Source organism: Danio rerio, chromosome 25, assembly GCF_049306965.1.
Source record: "Danio rerio strain Tuebingen ecotype United States chromosome 25, GRCz12tu, whole genome shotgun sequence".
NCBI classification, from domain to species: domain Eukaryota; kingdom Metazoa; phylum Chordata; class Actinopteri; order Cypriniformes; family Danionidae; genus Danio; species Danio rerio.
The window spans coordinates 3,768,701-3,790,063 of NC_133200.1; the positions used below are offsets into that span (position 1 = coordinate 3,768,701).

Sequence of the window (21,363 nt, forward strand, 5' to 3'; positions counted from 1 at the left end):
CTTCTACACTAAACAGCTTTGACACAATCTAAATTGTAAAAACGTTATAGAAATACTTTGAACTGAATTTAGTGTTTAAAATAAGAAATAAAGATTCTGATGGTATGGGATAAAACTATCACGCTTTCACGCTATTGTGATGGCTACTCTAAAAATAATTTGTTTTTAAAATATCAGGGTAGAAAAATAACTACTTTTTTGGGAAATAAACTATATAATAATTAAAACAAGCTATACTGTTGCCCTCAGTAAATAAATAAAGTCTTTTAAATCACATGTAAAAATCAAACAAAAAACTATCATATACCACAGAAATTATATAACAAAAAAAATGTAAGACCTTTAAAAACTTGACTTTCCCATGACATTAGCAAAGAAAATAATTTTACAAAATTGGAAGTCAGATTACGTGCCTGTCTTTGAAACCTGGATTAGGAGCTTAAGTTATGTGTTGCCCATGGAAGAAATGAGATATGGGATGGCAAACAAACTAAACATTTTTTTTTTTTAATCTGGAACCCAATTATGTTTTATATCAGTTGTAAATCTTTAAAGGTGGGATTGGTTTGGCATATGTCGAGTTGCGGAGCCTACACATTTCTCTGTAAACTGTTTTACATTTAATTCTATTTATTTCTCTTATGATTTCTGGATGATATTGTATTATGTTGTGTCCGACTATTTGTTTATTTTGAAACTCCCTTTGTACACCTTTTTTTCGGTCTCTTTTTTTATTCTGTTTATTTCCTTATGCTAAAAACAATCAAAAGACTATTTTAAAAAATAAAACTTGACTTTCCAAACCGCTGTGAACCTTGAAACCGGTTATCATCCCATGCGTACTTGTGAGTAAATAGTGAGTACATGTTCAATTTTAGGTGAACTCTCCCTTTAACTAACAAACACTAGAAGAGGTTTGTGGCTGAGTGTTAAACACACAAACACACACTTGCAAGAGACAAGTGGCAGCGGCGGGACGGCCAGCAGCTGTTTGAACTGGTGTGTGCTCAGGACCTCTCCGCTGAAACTGGCCTCCCATATGCGGGATCCGGGACGAGCACAGAACAGCAGAGGAGCAGGACAACCGACCAGCTGACCACGCTGACCTGCCAGACCCTGAGTGAGGAAACATGCCCCGAACTCTCCGTCCCGCTCCTTATTACCCACACGCCAGAACTTCTCCCTGACAGAGAAAGAGAGAGTGTTTATTTTATTATATATTAGTATCGTAATTATGATTATTATTGTTGGGTAACACTTTATTTTAATGGTCTATTTGAGTATTATTAGTGCTTAATATCAGCTCCTTCAATGGACATTTAACTGACTATAAGAAACTTTGCAATGTCAACTTGCACTTACCCTAACAGTCTACTTATAATCTAATGAGAATTATTTGGCATGTAGATGCAATGTAAATTAAATTCAACAAACAGACCATCAAAATAAAGTGTGACCAATTGGTGTTATAATTGTTGCAATCAATATTGTTATTAACACTACTTTTTATATTGTCTTTTTTGTTTTTACCCTGCTAAGTACACTATGAACCTTTAAAACTATGTTTTCTGAATAAAATGCTGACATGTTCAATACTTATCTCCACCCCTGTCATGCTAATAAAGTATATTTAATTTTATTGAGTGTGTGTGTGTGTGTTTGTGTGTGTGTGTGTTTATATAGTAAACGCTGTGGTTTGAAATGTTCATATGTTCTTATTTGTTCTATTGTTTATTCAAGTTTAAATTGCTTTGATATTTTCTTTTATTGTTATTATATTTTTAGAATTGTCCACTTCAAGCTTTAGCACTATTGTCATGCCAATAAAGCAGTTTTTTAATTGAGTTGAATATATTCAGTCGAAGTCGCCCCCTATGATTTTATTATTCGCCCCCCCCCCTATGATTTGTTTTCTTTTTTAAACTTTTCCCAAATTATGTTTAACAGAGCAAGGAAATGTTCACAGTATGTCTGATATTTTTTCTTCTGGAGAAAGTCTTAATTGTTTTATTTCAGCTAGAATAAAAGCAGTTTTTAATTTTTAAAACACCATTTTAGGGTCAAAATTATTAGCTTCTTTAAGCTATATATTTTCGATAGTCTACAAAAAACCATCGTTATACAATAACTTGCTTAATTACCCAAACCTGCCTAGTTAAACTAATTAACCTAGTTAAGCCATTAAATGTCACTTTAAGCTGAATACTAATATCTTGAAGAATATCTAGTCAAATATTATTTACTGTCAGCATGGCAAAGATAAAATAAATCAGTTATTAGTGATGAGTTATTAAAACTACTATGTATAGAAATGTGTTGAAAAAATCTCTCTGTTAAACAGAAATTGGGAAAAATATAAATAAACAAGGGGCTAAAAATTTTGGGGGGCTAATAAACTGTATCATGACTTCAACTGTGTATATATATATATATATATATATATATATATATATATGTATATATATATACACAAATAGAGAGAAAGAGACAAACCAGTCAGAAACATTATTAAAAAACCATCTGCATGAATGTACATGTATTGAATTTCTCCTTTTATTAATCACACTGGTCTTTTTTCTTATTTGTACATGTATTTATCAAAATTCTTATTGTGTTTTTGTGTTTGTGTGTACTATATAATCACTTTACAAATATATAATTTATGAATATGCAGTGCTTTGGCAATATTTGTAAATGCACCTGAATGTGGGAAGTCTCCTGTGCACGCATGCACGAACGCACGCACGCACGCACGCACACGCACACACACACGCACACACACACGCACACACACACACACACACGTACACACACACACGTACACACACACACCTCTCTGTGTCACACAGGTAGCAGCGGCTGAGGGACGAGATCACCAGGTGTCCATCAGTGTATCCAAGCTGAACCACGCGGGAATCCACTGTGGTGATGGTCTGAACTGGGAAGATCACAAACGCTGAGCCCTGATTAGAAGTAAAAAAGGACAGAGAGAGAAAGAGATGGCTATTCTTAAAAAAGAGAATCAGCACATTAGTACAAGACTGAGGTAATGATGCTGAAAATTCAGCTCTTCATCACAGAAATAAATTGTCTTGAAGCACAAATGAAACCAAAACAAAGCATACAGATTTAGCTAGCTCACATCGCTAGTTTTGTGGTTAACAATTCTTCTGTGCATGTCATTAAGAGAAAAAAACATTTGCCGCTGCAATCTAAAATTGAAATCTGAAAATGCACTTCCTGTTTGTTAATTCTCAGATTAGGTCTTTCTGAGGTATTGGACGGGGCTAACATACTAAAACACGCCCCCTGCAGCTGTCAGTTTTAACAACAAGCAGAAATGGTGAGCAGGGGTCCGTTCTTCGTACGTGGATTACTCAGTTAGCTGGATTTAGTACGATTTGACATAATACAGGATCGTTTTGTTGTTCAAAACTGATCTAAGAGTTGTTGTCATAGCAACAGCTCTGGAAGCTCAAACCTGGTCAGGAGCAGGCTCATTTCATATAAACAGGATTAGATCGGGTCAGTTCAAGCAAAGAAAATACTGAAACTATGTACCAAATTCTGATATTAAGTAGTAGTTATATACACTTGGGAAAATAGTAGATATTTTAACCATATATATATATATATAAAGTTACATATATACATATATATATTAATAAAACGTATGCAATCTGCACCCCCGAAATGAAAGAACAAAGACTGCCACCTGCTGGTGCAAAAAGAAAACTTATTGATATGAACTTTTTAGATCGCTTTAGTCCAATTTGAGTATGATAATAGACACAACATGTGACTTCTTTTTAAAAAGCAATGATCCATTTATGCAGTCATGAACATGTTTTGACAGTTAATATGACGGTGATTTGATGCTTCAAAAAAGTTGCAGACGCCTTTACCAATGTCAAAACTCTTTTGTAAACATCCAGGTATTCTTAACACCGATTAAAAAACCGGCTACAATAATACTACTATGGCTACTATAATAAGGAAAAATGGCTATAACAGTAAAACTAAATCAATTGCTCTTGACACATGAAAGGGCCAAACATGCAGCCCACAACAAGGTGTAAAGTTATTGCGTATCATATTTAACAAACCGTTTACTACGAATTTTAATGTCATTTTGCTCACATGGAAAAATAAATATTAATCAGATGATGTCATTGTGCTGCAATATAAATGAAAAAAAAAAAAATATATATATATATATATATTTTTTTTTAAATTAAATTATATGTATTATTATTAAATATTATGTATTTGATGTCCATTGTAATGGACGCAGGGTCTGAAGGGGTTAAACAGAAATTGGGGGAAAAAAATAAACAGGGGGGGCGAATAATTCAGGGTTGCTAATAATTCTGACTTCAACTGTATAAGACAAAGTTGCATATAAAAAATAAATAAAATTAATTATACTAATAATGACCAGTAAGATAAAGATCACAGAGAAAAAACAAAAAAGAATAAATAAAGCAATACAGTGACTTCTGAAGATAATCAAATATAATAATAATAATAATAATAATAATAATAATAATAATAATAGTTCACAGGGTTCACATGATCACATTTACTGTTAATCTAGTATAAGTTTTCTTAAACAGCACAAATAAATACATCCTTAGTGAGTAGAAAGACTTCATTTTAAAAAACATTGAATCATATATCAATGGAAAAGATCACGTACATTGTCAAAAAGAAACTAAATGTGCTTGAAGATAACTGGAGACCTTTTAATAACTTCCTAAAGTACAATGTAAATGTTGACAGTCTGCTACAACAAGAACAAGCTTAGGAATATGGGAAGTCTCATGGTCTAAACAGACTCAGGAAACACTCTCTACCTGATTTAAACATATCCCCTTTTTTATTATTTTTTTATTATTATTAAATTTATTTATTTGTTTGTTTATTTATTTTTATTTAATTAAATTTTTTCTTTTTTTAGGGGAATGGGTTGTTGGGAGGGAGAATGGGGGGTGAAAAGTTTGCTGTGCCTTCATGATTATTATTCTGTAATTGTGTAATCTGTTGTGATATGCAAATTGAAAAAAAGTAATAAATATATTGTACAAAAAAAAACATTGAATAATCCAACAACCCCAAGTTTGTAATTGTATCATCTACATGGCTTTTTGTACCTTGCCGAGTTTAGATGACCCAGCCCGGACGCAGGACACCTTCCCACCCACATCTCCAGCAAACACCCGGAGGGCCACGGTGTCCCAGCACAGGGATGTTACGGTCACTCCACGGTGCTCCCAAGACACAGAGGCGCGTTCCGGACGTCCACGGCGCTCCAGATGAAGCTCCCACACCACCACCAAACCCTGACTAAGGAAAACACACAACAGAAGAGTCCAGACTGGAGAACACAGACTCCTGGAGAACATGTACATGAAGGATTAAGAGGAATACCTGGTGGCCACAGCGATAAAGTCCTCATCATGAGGGCAGCAGGAGACCTGCGTGATGGAGCCTTCCTGGAAAAGATGAAAAAAAAAAAAACAAACAAGGGATTTTAGTTTACACTTTTTATTGTTTTTGCCATATTTTTTTTATTTTCATCGACACTTTGCAAATATATTTGTTTTACAACAATGATCTGTGTGCATTTACACCGTATACAAAATAAAAGGATATGTATATATTTTAAAAACTTCTTAAAAACATCTAAATGCTCCTCCTTTTTTGGTTAAATCCATTTAAATGTGACTATTATAATCATACAGAGTTCAAGGTCCAACAAATGTGTACTGAAGTGTATCAGTACAGATCGGTGAGACTGAAACTGCATTGTCCACACAAAAATCATTGATTAATCATCAACTTCTTCCTCTGTTAATTCCACATCTCTGATGTAACCGATGAAAGGACTCCACACGTTTTCGAATACATGCTGTTTAGCTTTTAGTATGCAAGTTATCTTTTCTAATGGCAGACTTGACAACATCTGTCTTATCCATTGAGTAGTGTTTGGTCTTTGCATATTTGTCCATAGCAAAGCTTTATATCTTTTAGCATAAAGTAAGCTGAGGTCTATAAATACTTCTATAATTTGTGTTTTCTGGGTATACACTTTTCATGTTTTTATACCATGAATTTGTTTTTGTCATTTTCATGCTCTCTGTCATTTTTTTTTTCATGCAAGTATTTTTTCATGCATCTGTATTCTGTATTTTGTTCATACCATTATTTATTTTATGCATCTGTATTCTGCATTTTGTTCATACCATTATTTATTTTATGCATCTGTATTCTGTATTTTGTTCATATCATTATTTTTTCATGCACCTGTATTCTGTATTTTGTTCATATCATTATTTTTTCATGCACCTGCATTTATTTTTATGCAATTTTTTTTTCATGCACCTGCTTTTTGTATTTTTTCATGCAATTATTTTTTCATGCACCTGTCAATATAGATTTTTTGGTCTTTTTGGTTTTCATACCATTCATCTTTCTTTCTTTTATTCATTTTAATGAAAATAAAAACATCCAAAATACACTATTCAAACACATATATCTTTCTTCTAAATAGCATCATAAACCTGCATTGCATTTACATATCTTTTTATTCATATCTATATTCTGAAGGTATTTATACTGATATGTTCATATATAATTTGCCTGATTATATACAGCATTTTATTTTACTATAACTGTGATTTTCTCTTTGAATTAAGAAGGGATTGAAAGATATCACAAACACTCCTTTATAAAAATCTCTGACTTTGATTGCATGAAAATTAGCACATATTTAATTAAATGATGCCTTATTAGCATTTTGAAAAAAAAATTGAACTAAAATAAAATAATGCATAATCCACTGTAAATGTGACTATGAGATTCATATTTATTTATAACATTTTAGATTATATATTTATATAATAATCATAAATCAAAAAATGTAAAGTTTATGGAGCAACAATATCCTCAATATAGATTATTAACGGATGCCATGTTTTGTAACATTTTCTAGTAGATCCTCTGAGAGAACATCATGAGTTCCTTCTTTTACCCTATTCACCTGAAGTGTCTTGCTTTAAGAATAATTTAAGAAGCATCCATAGACAATCAAGTCCCTCAATCTGGTGCTCCTGTTTTCTTTTATTAACATGCACAATTATTGCTTTCCTTCTACTTGGCAACCTAGCAAAAACACTTTTCATGTGTCAAAGCAGAGCATGATGTAAGTGAAAGCTGATCCTGATACAATGTACTCTGCATGCTGCTGTAATGCACACCCGTGCCAATAAAACACAGGAAGAACCAAAAATGAGCCATTTAGACCGTAATATTGCAATGTTTATTATTGATTAAACGACTAATCTATGCGCATTGTTATTGTTTATTTATTAAGATCTCTCCTCTGATTGGTGTTAGGGGCATGAGGGTGGGGCTAACTGTCACTCAAATTAAATCCACCAATAACAAACATAAAAAATGCAAGTACAAAATAAACATTTCCCCTCTTCCGAGAAGCAATTTCTCAGGATTATATTCATCACAATAGAGCCGACATGAAACCCATGAATGCAAATACACTGATATCTACTAGATAACACTGGAGGGCAGTGTTTGAGCCCTCCTGATAGTTCTTTGCATCAGTTCAGTTGGTAAATGTGTGAAAAGAGAACTGTGAAATGTGTTAGCTGTACGTACTTTGTGTGTGAGAATGAGTTTCTGCTTCCAGCCGTCTCTCTGGATGAGGTGAAGTCCTCCAGCAGAGGTGCCCAAAGCCAGCCACTTTCTGGACACTGACAGACATGTACACTGCGGGACAGAGACCGAACATGAGATTAGATTAGATTATAAGAGAGTGAATCTCACTACATTTATCGGGATCATGTCCAGGTCATATTTTACTTTTTTTTCTGAAGAAAATGGATAATAGTATGACTTTAACAGCAATTATATAAGTCAGACAGCTGTTAGATGATGTAATTTGATGCAACAACAAAAAAACAAAAATATGCTCATTACTAAAATGCAATAAATAGGGAAGATCTTCTATCTGTAGGTAAATAGCATGCTATTTCAAGTGTGCACATTACAAACACATGCTGATATTGATACTATGTGGCTGTGGTGATTTCAGCGGTTATGAAATACATACCCTTAAGGTGCAGCTGATCACATTGAGTTGGAACAGATCTTTTAATTCCAGTTTTTTTTTTGCAAATCCTGTTCTGTGGACATGTTTAATACTTTAACATGCGGCTGTAATCAATTTCGGTGGGCCAGGAAAACTGCACTGTTACTTCACGTTGTAGTGGGCCTCAAAATCATCAGGAAGAATCTTAAATTATTTATCAAAAATTGAACTGAAAAATCATATTTAACTTTATATTTTTGTATGAATTTTATATTTATATATTTTTCAATTAAATTCAATTTAATTCAATTCAGCTTTCAGCTTTATTTATATAGCGCTTTTACAAAGCAGCTTCACATAAATAGTCATAGTAACTGGAACAGTGTGGTTCAGGTTTTAGTGTTTAAGTTCAGTTCAGTTCAGTTTAGCTCAGTTCAGTGTGATTTAATCATTACTGAGAGTTCAAACACTGAAGAGCAAATTCATCCCTATTTATCAAAATAGATTTCAATCATTCCATGTAAACTGTAGGAGAGTTTTTCAAAAGCTGCAACTCGTCCTTACTCTGAGATCCACTCGAAGATCGGAGGTCTACTGGAAAATTTCCCGTTTTTAGCAGCCCGTCAGCTCTCTGTCCACTGTCATAAAAGTATTCAATTATAACAATTTTTTTGATAGGGCAAGTGAAGATCTTTTCCATCTGAGATATTCCTTAGTGTTTAGCCCTGTGCAAGAAAATTAATGGTTTAAAAAAAATTTTAAACTGCTTTATTTCTAGCTGAATTAAAACAAATAAGACTTTCTCCAGAAGAAAAGAATATTATCAGACATACTGTGAAAATTTCCTTGCTCTGGAAATATATATATATATATATATATATATATATATATATATATATATATATATATATATATATATATATATTTTTTTTTTTTAAATAAATATATTAAATTAAATAAATTTATTTATTTATTTATTTTTTTTTTTCCGTCAAATTTGACCCGATATGAAACACGTGGGTGTGGTAAACAATAGTGCCGTTTTTTTTGGGTTTTTTTTAATAATAAAGGATTTCTAATTTGTTCACTTACTTTTCAAGTACCTTGGACTTATATTTTTTTTGTTTGTCTTTATGATCCAATCATGCATGCTAGATTCAATCATTCGTGGAATAATTCTTACAGCAGGAAATCAAATAAACAGAACAGAAACTGAGAAACGCTCGCTGAAAGGTAAACAACACAAACTGCGATTCAGGTCAGTTTGAATAACCCAAAGCGATCGCCATAAAAACTTATCACAACAGTAAACTGTGGCAGTAAATGTGCGGTTTACTTTGATGCGTCCGGAGTCCAGTCGCAGGGCAGAAAGCAGGGGTTCCAGACAGTCAAACTCTGCCAGGACGTGAGTGCAGGACTCCACAGGAACCACAGGAATCATCCTGCACCGGCCTGAGAGGAAACAACAGTAACATTCACTTTTTTAATGGGGAACGGTTATGCATGCAGCCTGCAGACAGAACTAATAAATGCATGCCAAAGCACATATTTGAACAGAATATGCATGCTTGAATGAGCAAGCAGTTAGAAAAATAGATGCACATCGTGACCAAAAACATATCAATAGTCAAACAGCATAACACTGTACATTTAGTGATTCACAAGTGTTTATTTATGGTTGTGATTTGCCTTATGCAGGGTTTCTGCAGGTTTCACCATGTTAAATTTAAGAGACATTTTTAGGACTATTATGAAAAGGATTTTTTTCGAATATTCATTGGAAAAGATTTTCACTTGCCCTATCAAAAAATTATTATAATTGAATATGTTTAATAATAAAATTATAATAATAATTATTATTAATAATAATAATTTAATAATACATTTAATACAATTTAATAATACATATTTTTATAATACATATAATAATTTAATAATAAAAATATATATTTATATTTTATTACTTTTATATTTTTTATAAAAAATATTTTATTATTTTCCATATTGTTTGTCTATTTATTATTATTATTTTCATTCTATTTTATGTGTATATTTCTGTGTAAATATTTGTGATATTTTTCTTTAATATTTACATAATTATGTAGTGTAAAATTATTCATTCATTTTCTTTTCGGGTTAGTCCCTTAATTATTCAGGGGTCACCACAGTGGAATGACCCACCAACTTATCCAGCATATGTTTTACACAGCGGATCCTACGGTGGCCGAGAGAGCGTAACGCGCTGCAATTTAAGAAAGCACATGCAATTACAAATAAACACCAGCAAATAAAGAGACGATCTTCATCAATTTGACAGCACACGTGTTGCAAATTGGTCGCAACACAAACAACTGAAGAAGCGCACTGCAAATTGGTCACAACATTTGCAAATATCCAACTAGCACAATGGAAATGTTTCAAGGCGACCCAAAAAACATGACCAACCCTGCTAAGATATAGATGTTATGTCGTTTAATCAGGATATTAAAATAAATGAAAAACAACTTGCATGTTTCTTCAGTTACTGTTGTGCTCAATTTGCAACACGTGTGCTGTCAAACTGAAAAGATCGTTTCTTTATTTACAGGTGTTTTTTGTAATTGCATGTGCTTTCTTAAATTGCAGCGCGTTAATCTCTCTCGGCCAACCCAGCACTGGGAAACACGCATACACTCTTGCATTCACACAATTTAGTTTATCCAATTCACCAATATCGCATGTGTTTGGACTGTGGGGGGAACTAGAGCACCCGGAAATAACCCACGCCAACACGAGGAGAACATGCAAACTCCACACAGAAATGCTAACTGACCCAGACGGAGCTCGAACCAGCAACCTTCTTGCTGTGAGGGGACAGTGCTAACCACTGAGCCACAGTTGTCAGCCCGTATATAATTACATCTTCCTGATAATTTCTTGTTTAATAAATTGTATCAGTGCGTGTTTTTATGGCATGTTTCATATATCTATATGTATCAATATTATGTATATTGTACTTACTGTGTTATTTACTGTCTGATCTAGGATGAACTTACTAAAGGAAGAAATAAAAAGAAAAGAAAATTTCTGGGTAAACTATCCCTTACGTAAAATAATACCCAAAAATGCATCCGTAGCAGGCAGCGAAGTGAACTCAATATGTATTAAGACACATCCCTACTTAGTGTCATATGATTCCAGGGAAATCCAATTGAAAAAAGCATGACTATCACTGCAAGTGCTTTATCCATTCTCTTTTCTAAAGACATTATTTATTTAAATTACATAACTGTGTCAACAATAAAAAGACAAAACAAAACAAAAATGGGTGACTTGAAAACTATTTTGGGAACTTTTAGTTTATATTGTTTTTCACACATTGAGTCAGCATAAAAACACATACTTTTAGCAGCACACAATTATAACAGTTACATACACACACTTTTTACGACTTCCGCTTCTTTTAAAACACATTATACATGTCTTTAACAAACCCTTCATAAAAGTGAACTTTGAAAAGTTTATAAATCAAAGTGACGCGTTAGCCGATTAGCATGACTGTCAATCACGAGACCTGAGATTAGCACTTACCAAAACACCATAAAACATCAAATAAACCTAATTTCGTTGGAGTTTATAATCGAGTTGTGTCGTAAAAACAGTTTAGCAAAAGCACAAGTTGATCCTGAGCTGGAAATGTCGGTACTTTCACTGTCCTCAACGTTTTGGTTTCTAATTCTCCTCTTCTTGAATAACTCCTTGTTAACGTTACACGTTTGAAATCATTTACAAGTATGTTTAACGGTTATTTACTCTACAAATAAGAAGATAAACTTATTAACTTAAGTTGATAAATGTGTCACCTCATGCACTTCAATTAAGTATTTAGCATGGATTTAAGATGTATAAATCGGGTTTTACCTCCTCCTGAGCTCCAGACGCATTTAAATCGGCGAAATATCCAGAAACGTAGTAAAAACGAGTCATATAGTGTGTAAACTGATGGTCGTGTGTGTTTGTGCCCGCTGCAATTCCTGTAGTGTGTTTGACAGCTGACTGAAAACTGACCGGGGCTACTTTCCTATTGCGTTCTACACACTGTGACGCGCAAGGATACACGCTAGCCTAGGGAACTACTTCTGGCGCCTTCCCTCATTACTTTTCCGTCGAGTAGTTCGTTTAATATTTAAAAAAGCAGTACTGACAAACGATTATTTGAGATTAATCGCATTTAATATGTATGTTTGTGTTTACCTAATATATATTTATTACACACATACAGTATTTAAATAGGTTAAATATTTGGGGGTAGCTAAAGCATGAATACCGCTTGCGAGTTCTCTCAGATTTACTGTAACGTTAGTATTTATTAGGGAAGGGTTTGAGTAAAATGTTGTTTTATTTTATAATGATGTAAGAACCCTTTCATACACATTTCAAATAAAAATACTGTAATTTCGAGGGTTTTTTTTCATTCACAAAATGGTCAGAATAACAACTACACTGTAAAGAATGCACAATCTATTTGTGTTGGCACGACTTAAAGAAATTAAGTTGGGTTTACTTTACACAAATTTAAGTGGATTGAACATAAAACAATTAATTTGTCAAAAAATACCTCATGTATTGTGTTCTTTCAGCTCCTTTTTTTATAAGTAGTTTGATTAAACAGTAATTTTTTGAGTGTGTTTTTATTGGTTGTGATAGAAAATCAAAGTTATTAATCATAATTAATCATATCCTCTAAAAATGGCACAAAAACTCTTCAGTAGTTTTTAGATTAAAACAAAATTTTTATTTTATTCAGACACCTAAACATAAATCAGATATCCAGGGAAACATATTGTCTATGTATATATATTTCCTTACATATTTGAGAAAATATGTATTTAAATTTATACTTGTAATAAATAACAAGTCAACTTATACTTCTAATTTAAATTTAAACTTGTATAAATTAATATATAAATATTTTATTAAATAATTAAATGAGAGAAACATAGAAACATTACATAAATAAGAAACATATTGTTTAATTTAAATAAACATTTTCTCAGAAATCTTTTATAGTTAAAAAATGTATGGTTTAATGTCATAGAAAGAAAAATATTATTATGATTTTTTGCTTATAATAAATATAAATAATATAAAATGTAATTTAATTATTTAATTAAAAAAATAAATATTAATAATGTATACAAGCTTATATAAATTTAAATTAAAAAGTTTCTAATATATAACACATAATAAATTTGACACAAACATATTTTTTAAACACGAACTTTTATTGGGCATACAACAAATCACGATAAACCATTTGACCGCACTAATATAAAACAAAAATTAAACACATTTTCTAATAATTCATCTACAATGTTTAGATTTCAGATGTGCCTGTTACCAGAGGATGTTTCTTCCTCCCAGACGCGGAGGTGTATATGGGAGTCCACCGGCTCACTAAAAGCTTCTGCTGATCTGTATTGATTGATATTTGAGAAGCTCAGGAGAATAAAAGCTCTTCCATCCACAGCAAAAATAGCAAAGACTCGAGTCGACCTCAAACATCTCCTGACCTTGTAGTAAATGTGTTTTTGCCAGATTCAGATGTATGACTTTTATTATGTGAAGATATAGTCATCACTTAATGCATTGAACAAGTAAAATGAATAATATGGTTATTCATTGGGTTATTGAGTTTTTAATGCAAATAGTTTAGGATAGTATTGATTAATAATGGGTATGAGAGAAATAGGAGCTGATGTTAATTATTATATTAATAATACACAAATTGGTTTAGCAAGGTTATGTAAAACTGCAGAAAGTTGTTAAAACTCGCTTTTTTAAATTAAATTGAGTTGCTAATATCTAAATTGATAAATAAAATATATAAACAGTATTAAATAATACACTAACATTAGGGTATTAAAGTGTGCAGTATTATAGTTATATATATTTTAAATATCTAAGTCAAAATTGCATTTGTACATAAAAATATATATCTATATACATACATAWWATATATATATATATATATATATATATATATATATATATATATATATATATATATATACTATAAGTGTTGGCGTTATGGTTTAATATATTCAAAATATATCTATACTATTTTTTATACTATTTTTTATCATGTAAATTGAGTATTATTTGTGGAAATTAGTCTCTTGTATAATATAGAGAACGCGTAGTCAATAAGTTTAATATAATAGAAAGTAAAGTCATTAATTCATTTTCCTTCGACTTAGTCCCTTTATTAATCGGGGGTCGCCACAGAGGAATGAACCGGCAACTTATCCAGCATATGTTTTACACAGCGAATGCCCTTCTAGCTGCAACCCAGTACTGGGAAACACCCATACACACTTATACACTATGGCCAATTTAGTTCATCAATTCCTCTATAGCGCATGTGTTGGAATTGTGGGGGAAACCGGAGCCCCCGGAGGAAACCCACGGCAACATGTGGAGAACATGCACACAGAAATGCCAACTGGCCCAGCCGGGACTCGAACCAGTGACCTTCTTGCTGTAAGGCGACAGTGCCTGGTCACCATGCCACATGAAAATGTTTATATTGTATTAAATTAAGCCCTAATACTAAATATACACATTTAAATAAACATATTTCATTTTATCTAAAGCTTTTATCATTATTATTATTAAAATAATGTATATTTTATATTGAAATATTTATTTTTTTAATATTATATTCTTTATTAATCAAAATTTTTGTTAAACATTAAATTGTAAGTGTTTTCTTACAATTTAAAATTTTAAAAAGTAAATATATTTTAAAATAATTTTCTACGTTATAATATAAAAATTGTCATTGTATAAATTCACATACAAAAAAAGTATAAAGCTTAAGAAATTTGTTAGGAAATTATAAGACGTTTTTAGGAAATTTAGGATTGGGGTTTAGTGTAATAAACAATAATCATGGTCTAAATACTAGTTTACAAATTAAAAAAATATTTTATAGCTTCAGACATAAAAAACAGTCTGTAAAACATATTTAATTTTTTAATAAGAAAATTTAATTATTATAAATAATATAATATTAACAATACATCACAAAAATTAGATTTTTTCAGTATAAACATACATTATTTTAATAATAATAATAATGATAAAAGCTTTAAATAAAATGAAATATGTTTATTTAAATATGCATATTAAGTATTAGAGCTTAATTTATAACAATCTAAACATTTTCATATTTATATATATACACTACCTGATAAAAGTCTTGTCGCCCATTCAAGTTTTAGGAACAACAAATAATAACTTGACATTTAGTTGATCATTTGGTATCAGAAGGAGCTCAAACGATAAGCAAAGGCCTCTAGATTACGCTAATTTGACCAAAATCAAATATGATCATGCCTTGATTATTAATGATTTCATTAGGACAGTAAGGTCTGACTTTTCTTAGACTAAAGTTTCATCACTGAACAGAAATAATGTCCAGTATAGAGTATAAAGTCAAGAATGAATATTGTGTCTGACTCCATCATGAGCTTGGAGGACTGCATCCATACATCTCTGCACTGACTCACATCACTGATTAATAAAGTCATCTGGAATGGCAAATAAAAGGTTCCTGCAGGACTCCCAGAGTTCATCAAGAATCTTTGGATTCATCTTCAATGCCTCCTTCATCTTACCCCAGGTATGCTCAATAATGTTCATGTCAGGTGACTGGGCTGGCCAATGCTGGAGCACCTTCACCTTCTTTGCTTTCAGGAGCTTTGATGTGGAGGCTGAAGTATGAGCAGGAGCGCTATCCTGCTGGAGAATTGTCCCTCTCCTGTGGTTTGTAATGTAATGGGCAGCACTAATGTTTTGATACAACATGCTGTCTATGTTGCAGATCTCTCGCACGCCTCCAAACTGAATGTAACCCCAAACCATGATCTTTCCTTCACCAAACTTGACTGATTTCTGTAGAATCTTGGCTCCATGCGGGTTCCACTAGGTTTTCTGCAGTATTTGTGATGATTGGGAGGCAGATCAACAAGTCCACGACAAGACTTTTGTCAGGTAGTGTGCGTATGCGTGTCAAACATAAATCTAAAAAAATGTTTACACTGTATAATCTACATATATAGATTTACATATATTAAAAAGCATATAAAGTTGGCCTTTATACATGAAAACATTTAGAAAGCATATAACAAAATGATAGCTAACGGGATGCTTAACATATGATCATCCTCATGCACTACATCTCAAGCATCCCATTCATTTAAATACAGAAATGCAGCACTTCCTGTTCCTGGTATTTGTGGTTAACAACAGCTTTCTAACGGCCTTGTCAAACCGCGAACATTAAGGAAGCATTATTAACACACACTCACACTCACACTCACACACACACACACACACACACACACACACACACACACACACACACTCACTCACTCACTCACACACTCACACTCACACTCACACTCACACACACACACACACACACACACACACACACACACACACACACACACACACACACACACACACACACACAGCTGAAACAGTTTAAATGGTGACTTTATTTGAAAGAACATCCACATCTCAGTGCAGCTATAGAGGACACACGGTAGAAAGCAGTGCGCACGAGTGTGTGTTGGTGCACACCAATCAGTCAATGCACTACATACAAACTATTATGATTATGATGATGATTATTATTATTTTACAGTATTGCTATACTCTCTCCCCTTGGCGTGTCTTGAGCAGCATCTCAAGATTCCGGGAGGGTTTAATATCCGATTTGTCATCCACTTAAAAGCTCCTTTTGCGTTAAACGTTAGAAGTTCCTGAGAAATCTTTCCACCGGTATTATTAAAGCCCGGTTTGGTCGTCATAAGAACACAACGCTGTTAAAAAAAATGCTAAATTATGCACTGAAGAAGTCAACGGAACGAACAAAGTAAAGAGTGAAGAAAATAATTACAGTTATTGGTGACTGGCTCCGCCCACTTCCACGTGGACCAATAGGATGACAGTATTTGCTATCTCTGAGCCCCTCCCCCATGGCAGATGTGCTCATTAGCACCTCCAGCTCTGATTGGCTGGAAAATCCACCAGTCCGGCTTCGGTTGGCCCGAGCTGGGTGAGCGCTTTTGTTCCTCTCTAGTTTCCTTTAAATTTACCCAGAGTCCTTTCTCCATTCTCAGTCTCTTCAGGTTTTCCTCATCATTCGGCGTGTCTGCCAGGCTTGAAATTTGCTGTATGCAGCCTGAAACATCTCCTCCAGGTGGCCTGTAAGCTGTTAACACATAAGATTATTATTATTGTAAAATATTCAATACTTCACTCAAGTCACGTCACAGTAGTTAATATAGGGGATTTATAAGTCACATTGCTTTAAAGTAAGCAGCACAAACAGGTTTCCCCATTCTAATGCACTACTTTTCTATTGTTTAACATATGAGTGTCACATTGCCACTCAATGTCAGTGGACCAATGAGAACTTCTCGGAGGCGGGACAAGTGTTTTGAGAATTTGATTAGCTGATAGAGGTGCGATATTCCAATAAGAACAGCACTCCTACATCCTCTTTACCCTTGTGTATTACTCCGCCCACATAGAGTGACAGCAGATCAATACACTCTCTACAGTTTGACAAATATTGCAGCTGTTGGTCAACATAATGTACTTTTGAGGCTTTTAAGACGAGAATGTAGTTGTTTAGATTGCATCGATGCTGTTTATTTATAAATATAGTGCCTATTTTAAAATATTTATCATTTTGGAGATTCAGCACATTGCAAAGATGGTTGTCGTTCTGCCACAAGATAGAGGCGGAGACCGCATAATAAGCCCTTAGATGAGGAAAAACTCAGCTTTATTTCAAACTACAGCTGATCAAATCTTTATTAAACTGGTTAGTGACATTCAATGTCTCTCTTTTGTAGGTTGTAGTGCTGAATTTATACCGTAATGATCTGGAAGTGTTTGCTTTGGCTTTTTCAAGGTTAATTATTGGGATCTTCCGATTGTACTGGGAAATCTCTGTAGACTGATGGCACTTCATGCTGTTCAGCCTTGTGATCTGAAAATGTCAGCAGAATCACTTGTTTTGTCATCACTTTAGACATTACGCTAGAGAATCATTCAAACACTGGCTCTAAAGTGACGTTGGTGAAGTAGCAATGGTCTGTTCTGACATAAGCTGCAGATGTGATTGAATAGCGGAAGAAATTAGTTCCTTGTACAAAAGGATTTTTAGACTTTCCATGTTTGATTTTCTTTTTTATATACACGATTATGCTGTCGAACTGTTGTATAAACGCAATATCATATGAGTAGCAGTGCAATGTTTATCGTCACTGGTGGGACACCAACGCACGCCTCCCACCAAGGCAAGGCAAGTTTATTTTATTTTCACAATTTATACAACAGTTCGACAGCATAATCGTGTATATAAAAAAAGATATATATATATATATATATATATATATATATAAACTTAATATATATAAACTTAATATATTAAACAATATAAACTACATATAACTAAATATAACTAAATATAAAGTACATTATATTTTGATAGGTTTTTATAAGTTTTAGTTTAATGTAAAGATGTTCTATTTTAATTACTATATACACATTTAATATATATACAAATTGTGAAAATGTATATATTTGTGTGTGTGTATAAACATATAAATATATATACAGTAGGGAAAATAAACATTGGGCATGTGATGTTTTTTCCTGGGAATAATATTTCTGAAGAAGCTGTTGATGTGGAATTGAAGCAGATTTTTGTGAAAACTCAAACAATACAAACATAAACAATCAGCAAAATGAGTTCTGTGTAATAACAATGAAATGACACAGAGAAAGAGCTGAACTACTGAAATGTATTTATAACTTTATATAAAAGTTTTTTTTTTGTTGCTGCAGGTTAAAGACGCCTCTCATATGGAGAATGAAGTCTCATGCGTTGCCACAGACTTCAACAGAGTGTCAAAATCTTGATGGTTTTGTGGGTCTCGACTATCCAGGGCTGATAGTGGAAAAAATTCCTGAGCCTGAACTTTTTTCCTTGCCCCTGAGGTGAGTAGGGGTGGGGTATACTATGTATGCAACGCACTTTTAACACATAACTTGTGGGCCCCTGGGCCCAAATATATTAACAGCCTATGTGTAACCCTGATCATCATTATTGTCAAGTGGCTCTTTTTAGACACATGCCAGTAATGTCAGTGACACATGCCAGTAATGTCAGTGACACATGCCAGTGTCAGTGATCTTGTGACATGTGCCAGTAGGTGTCAGTATAAGCACGTTATAAGCACATTAATCTTATAAGTCTCTTTGCTTTAATATTTAAAAATCATTAGGCAAATGACACCTGTTATCTTACATGCATATATGTTATGAGTTTTCAACATGCATTTTATTATAACTTTTTAAAGGATATTATCTAAAATACCTTAAAATGAAAATAAGTTAAATAATAAAATAAATGAATGAATTAAAAACATAGAGAAGTCCATATTGTAGGGAACAAAGGAACTGCCAGGATGCAATAATATACAGTACAACAGATAAGTGTAACCCCTCCCATACATAAGCATGCCACAATAAATTTGACTGACATGCACTGTCAAATGACTATATTACGTACGGAAGTATGACTACGAATACATAAAATAAATGCGTTTAAATTAAAACATCGTGGAGTAGTTCAGCAAATAAACTAACTTGCGACGCGATAAATTAGGTTAAAAGTCGCGTAATGATTAAATATGGTTTTGCTCGTGTTAATTAATGTCATAAGCTTCGCCGGGTGTCGATGTCACTGCAGTGACATGCAGCGCGACACTCTGAGTGACACAGGTCACTATACATGCCACTAGCGAGTGACACATGACAGTGGAAAACCGGACGTGCCACCGGAATGTGCCAGTGTCATCTGTACCAATGACTGTAAAAAATATGGACGACGCGACAGCCCCTTTTGCCATTGAACGCCTTGAGGGCAAAACGCCTGCTTGACGGGCACAAACTGTCGCAAAAGACTGCTGAAATTGGAGCCAGACATGCGCAGAAGGACTGTCTGATGGAGCCAGAGGAGGAGCCGCGATAATGAGCGGAGTCGAGCTTCCAACCAAACGCTTTATGTAAAATCAACCACGCCCCCCGAACTTCTCACTCGACTGCCGGTGTCTGCACTATAACAAACGCTCACTGATGTAAATAGAAGCACTTACTTTAAAAAAACACAATAATATACGGTTTAAAAACGGTGTGATGTAAGCTGTTAAACTTTAATAAAAGCAATACATGGTGGACTGCAGAAATAAACGATCTTTTATACACTCTAGCCTGAATATGAGCACAAATAATATATTCTCTTATTGTTATATTTGTTGTTGGTATTTGTTATCTTCATAGGGGTAGAAATAACACTTGTAAAATATGAACAATAACATATAAACAACACATACATTTTTAGAAAGGTTTTTATTTTTAATTAGCCATTAACAGAACCCAAAATATAGCCTACACACCATAACGATTTACCATGCGGGAACAATCGTGCGTTTAGAAGATAAATACAGCAAGATTACTAAATATCAACAGGATATTTACACATCCCAACCCTGCAATTTGTCAATTTGTGCAAAAAAACTTTGCTCTATTAATACAACGTCTATCTGCTGTAACATCACTAGTATATTGTTTATTCATTTCCGCTTGAATTGTTTATTTATTTAATTTTTTTGCCTCCGTTTTCATTTGGTTTATTCGATGCCTTCATTATATCTGGCATCGAGGAATTTACATTCTTTTTAATGTTAGCTGGAGTGTTCAAATAAAACGCCAACAGTAAATGATGTAAATAAATAATATCTAACATTTACAGCTCTATTAGGTTATATAAGATTCGATTTCAAGAACCTTATAATGATTTATAACAGCAAATTCAGTAGATCACTTAATAACATGCCAAAACTTAAAATGCAGAGACGTGCAAGTTCAAATAACCTTACAGGAGATCAACGTGGAGATTATTATTTAAACACAAAGAGAATTACTGCTAACGATCTCCTGTATACCCCGTACTTAAATGGGTTTATTTTATTGTGCAGTTTTATTGTCATTTTCGTATTTATTATTATTATTATTTAATACTTGTGCAATCGATACAGGTTTATTGTTATTTATTTTGTCCTTTATTTAAATAATTGCTATGCTGTTTGCATCTTTATTCAAAGGTTAAACTCAGTGATACACTT

General features: G+C 33.1%; 2 protein-coding genes across 5 annotated transcripts in view; both read right to left on the minus strand.

The window, feature by feature from the left end:
* Positions 1–12,163, minus strand: part of hps5 (HPS5 biogenesis of lysosomal organelles complex 2 subunit 2) — a 46,521-nt gene extending 34,358 nt beyond the window's left edge. For 3 of the 4 annotated variants that reach the window (XR_012399739.1, XR_012399740.1, XR_012399741.1), the window contains exons 1-7: positions 12,011–12,154; positions 9,447–9,562; positions 7,678–7,788; positions 5,431–5,495; positions 5,154–5,346; positions 2,833–2,963; positions 950–1,183 (exon numbers count right to left, since the gene is read on the minus strand). Coding sequence is in view for 1 of the 4 variants with exons in the window: in NM_001089539.2 (NP_001083008.2) it covers positions 950–1,183; positions 2,833–2,963; positions 5,154–5,346; positions 5,431–5,495; positions 7,678–7,788; positions 9,447–9,551 (839 nt within the window). In the remaining 3 variants the exon portion in view is untranslated. 4 annotated transcript variants of the gene reach the window in all.
* Positions 12,164–16,636: 4,473 nt separating this feature from the next.
* Positions 16,637–21,363, minus strand: part of gtf2h1 (general transcription factor IIH, polypeptide 1) — a 28,289-nt gene continuing 23,562 nt past the window's right edge. Inside the window, 1 exon segment of the mRNA NM_001004596.1 lies at positions 16,637–17,375. Coding sequence (NP_001004596.1) covers positions 17,289–17,375 — 87 coding nt within the window. The 3' untranslated portion in view covers positions 16,637–17,288.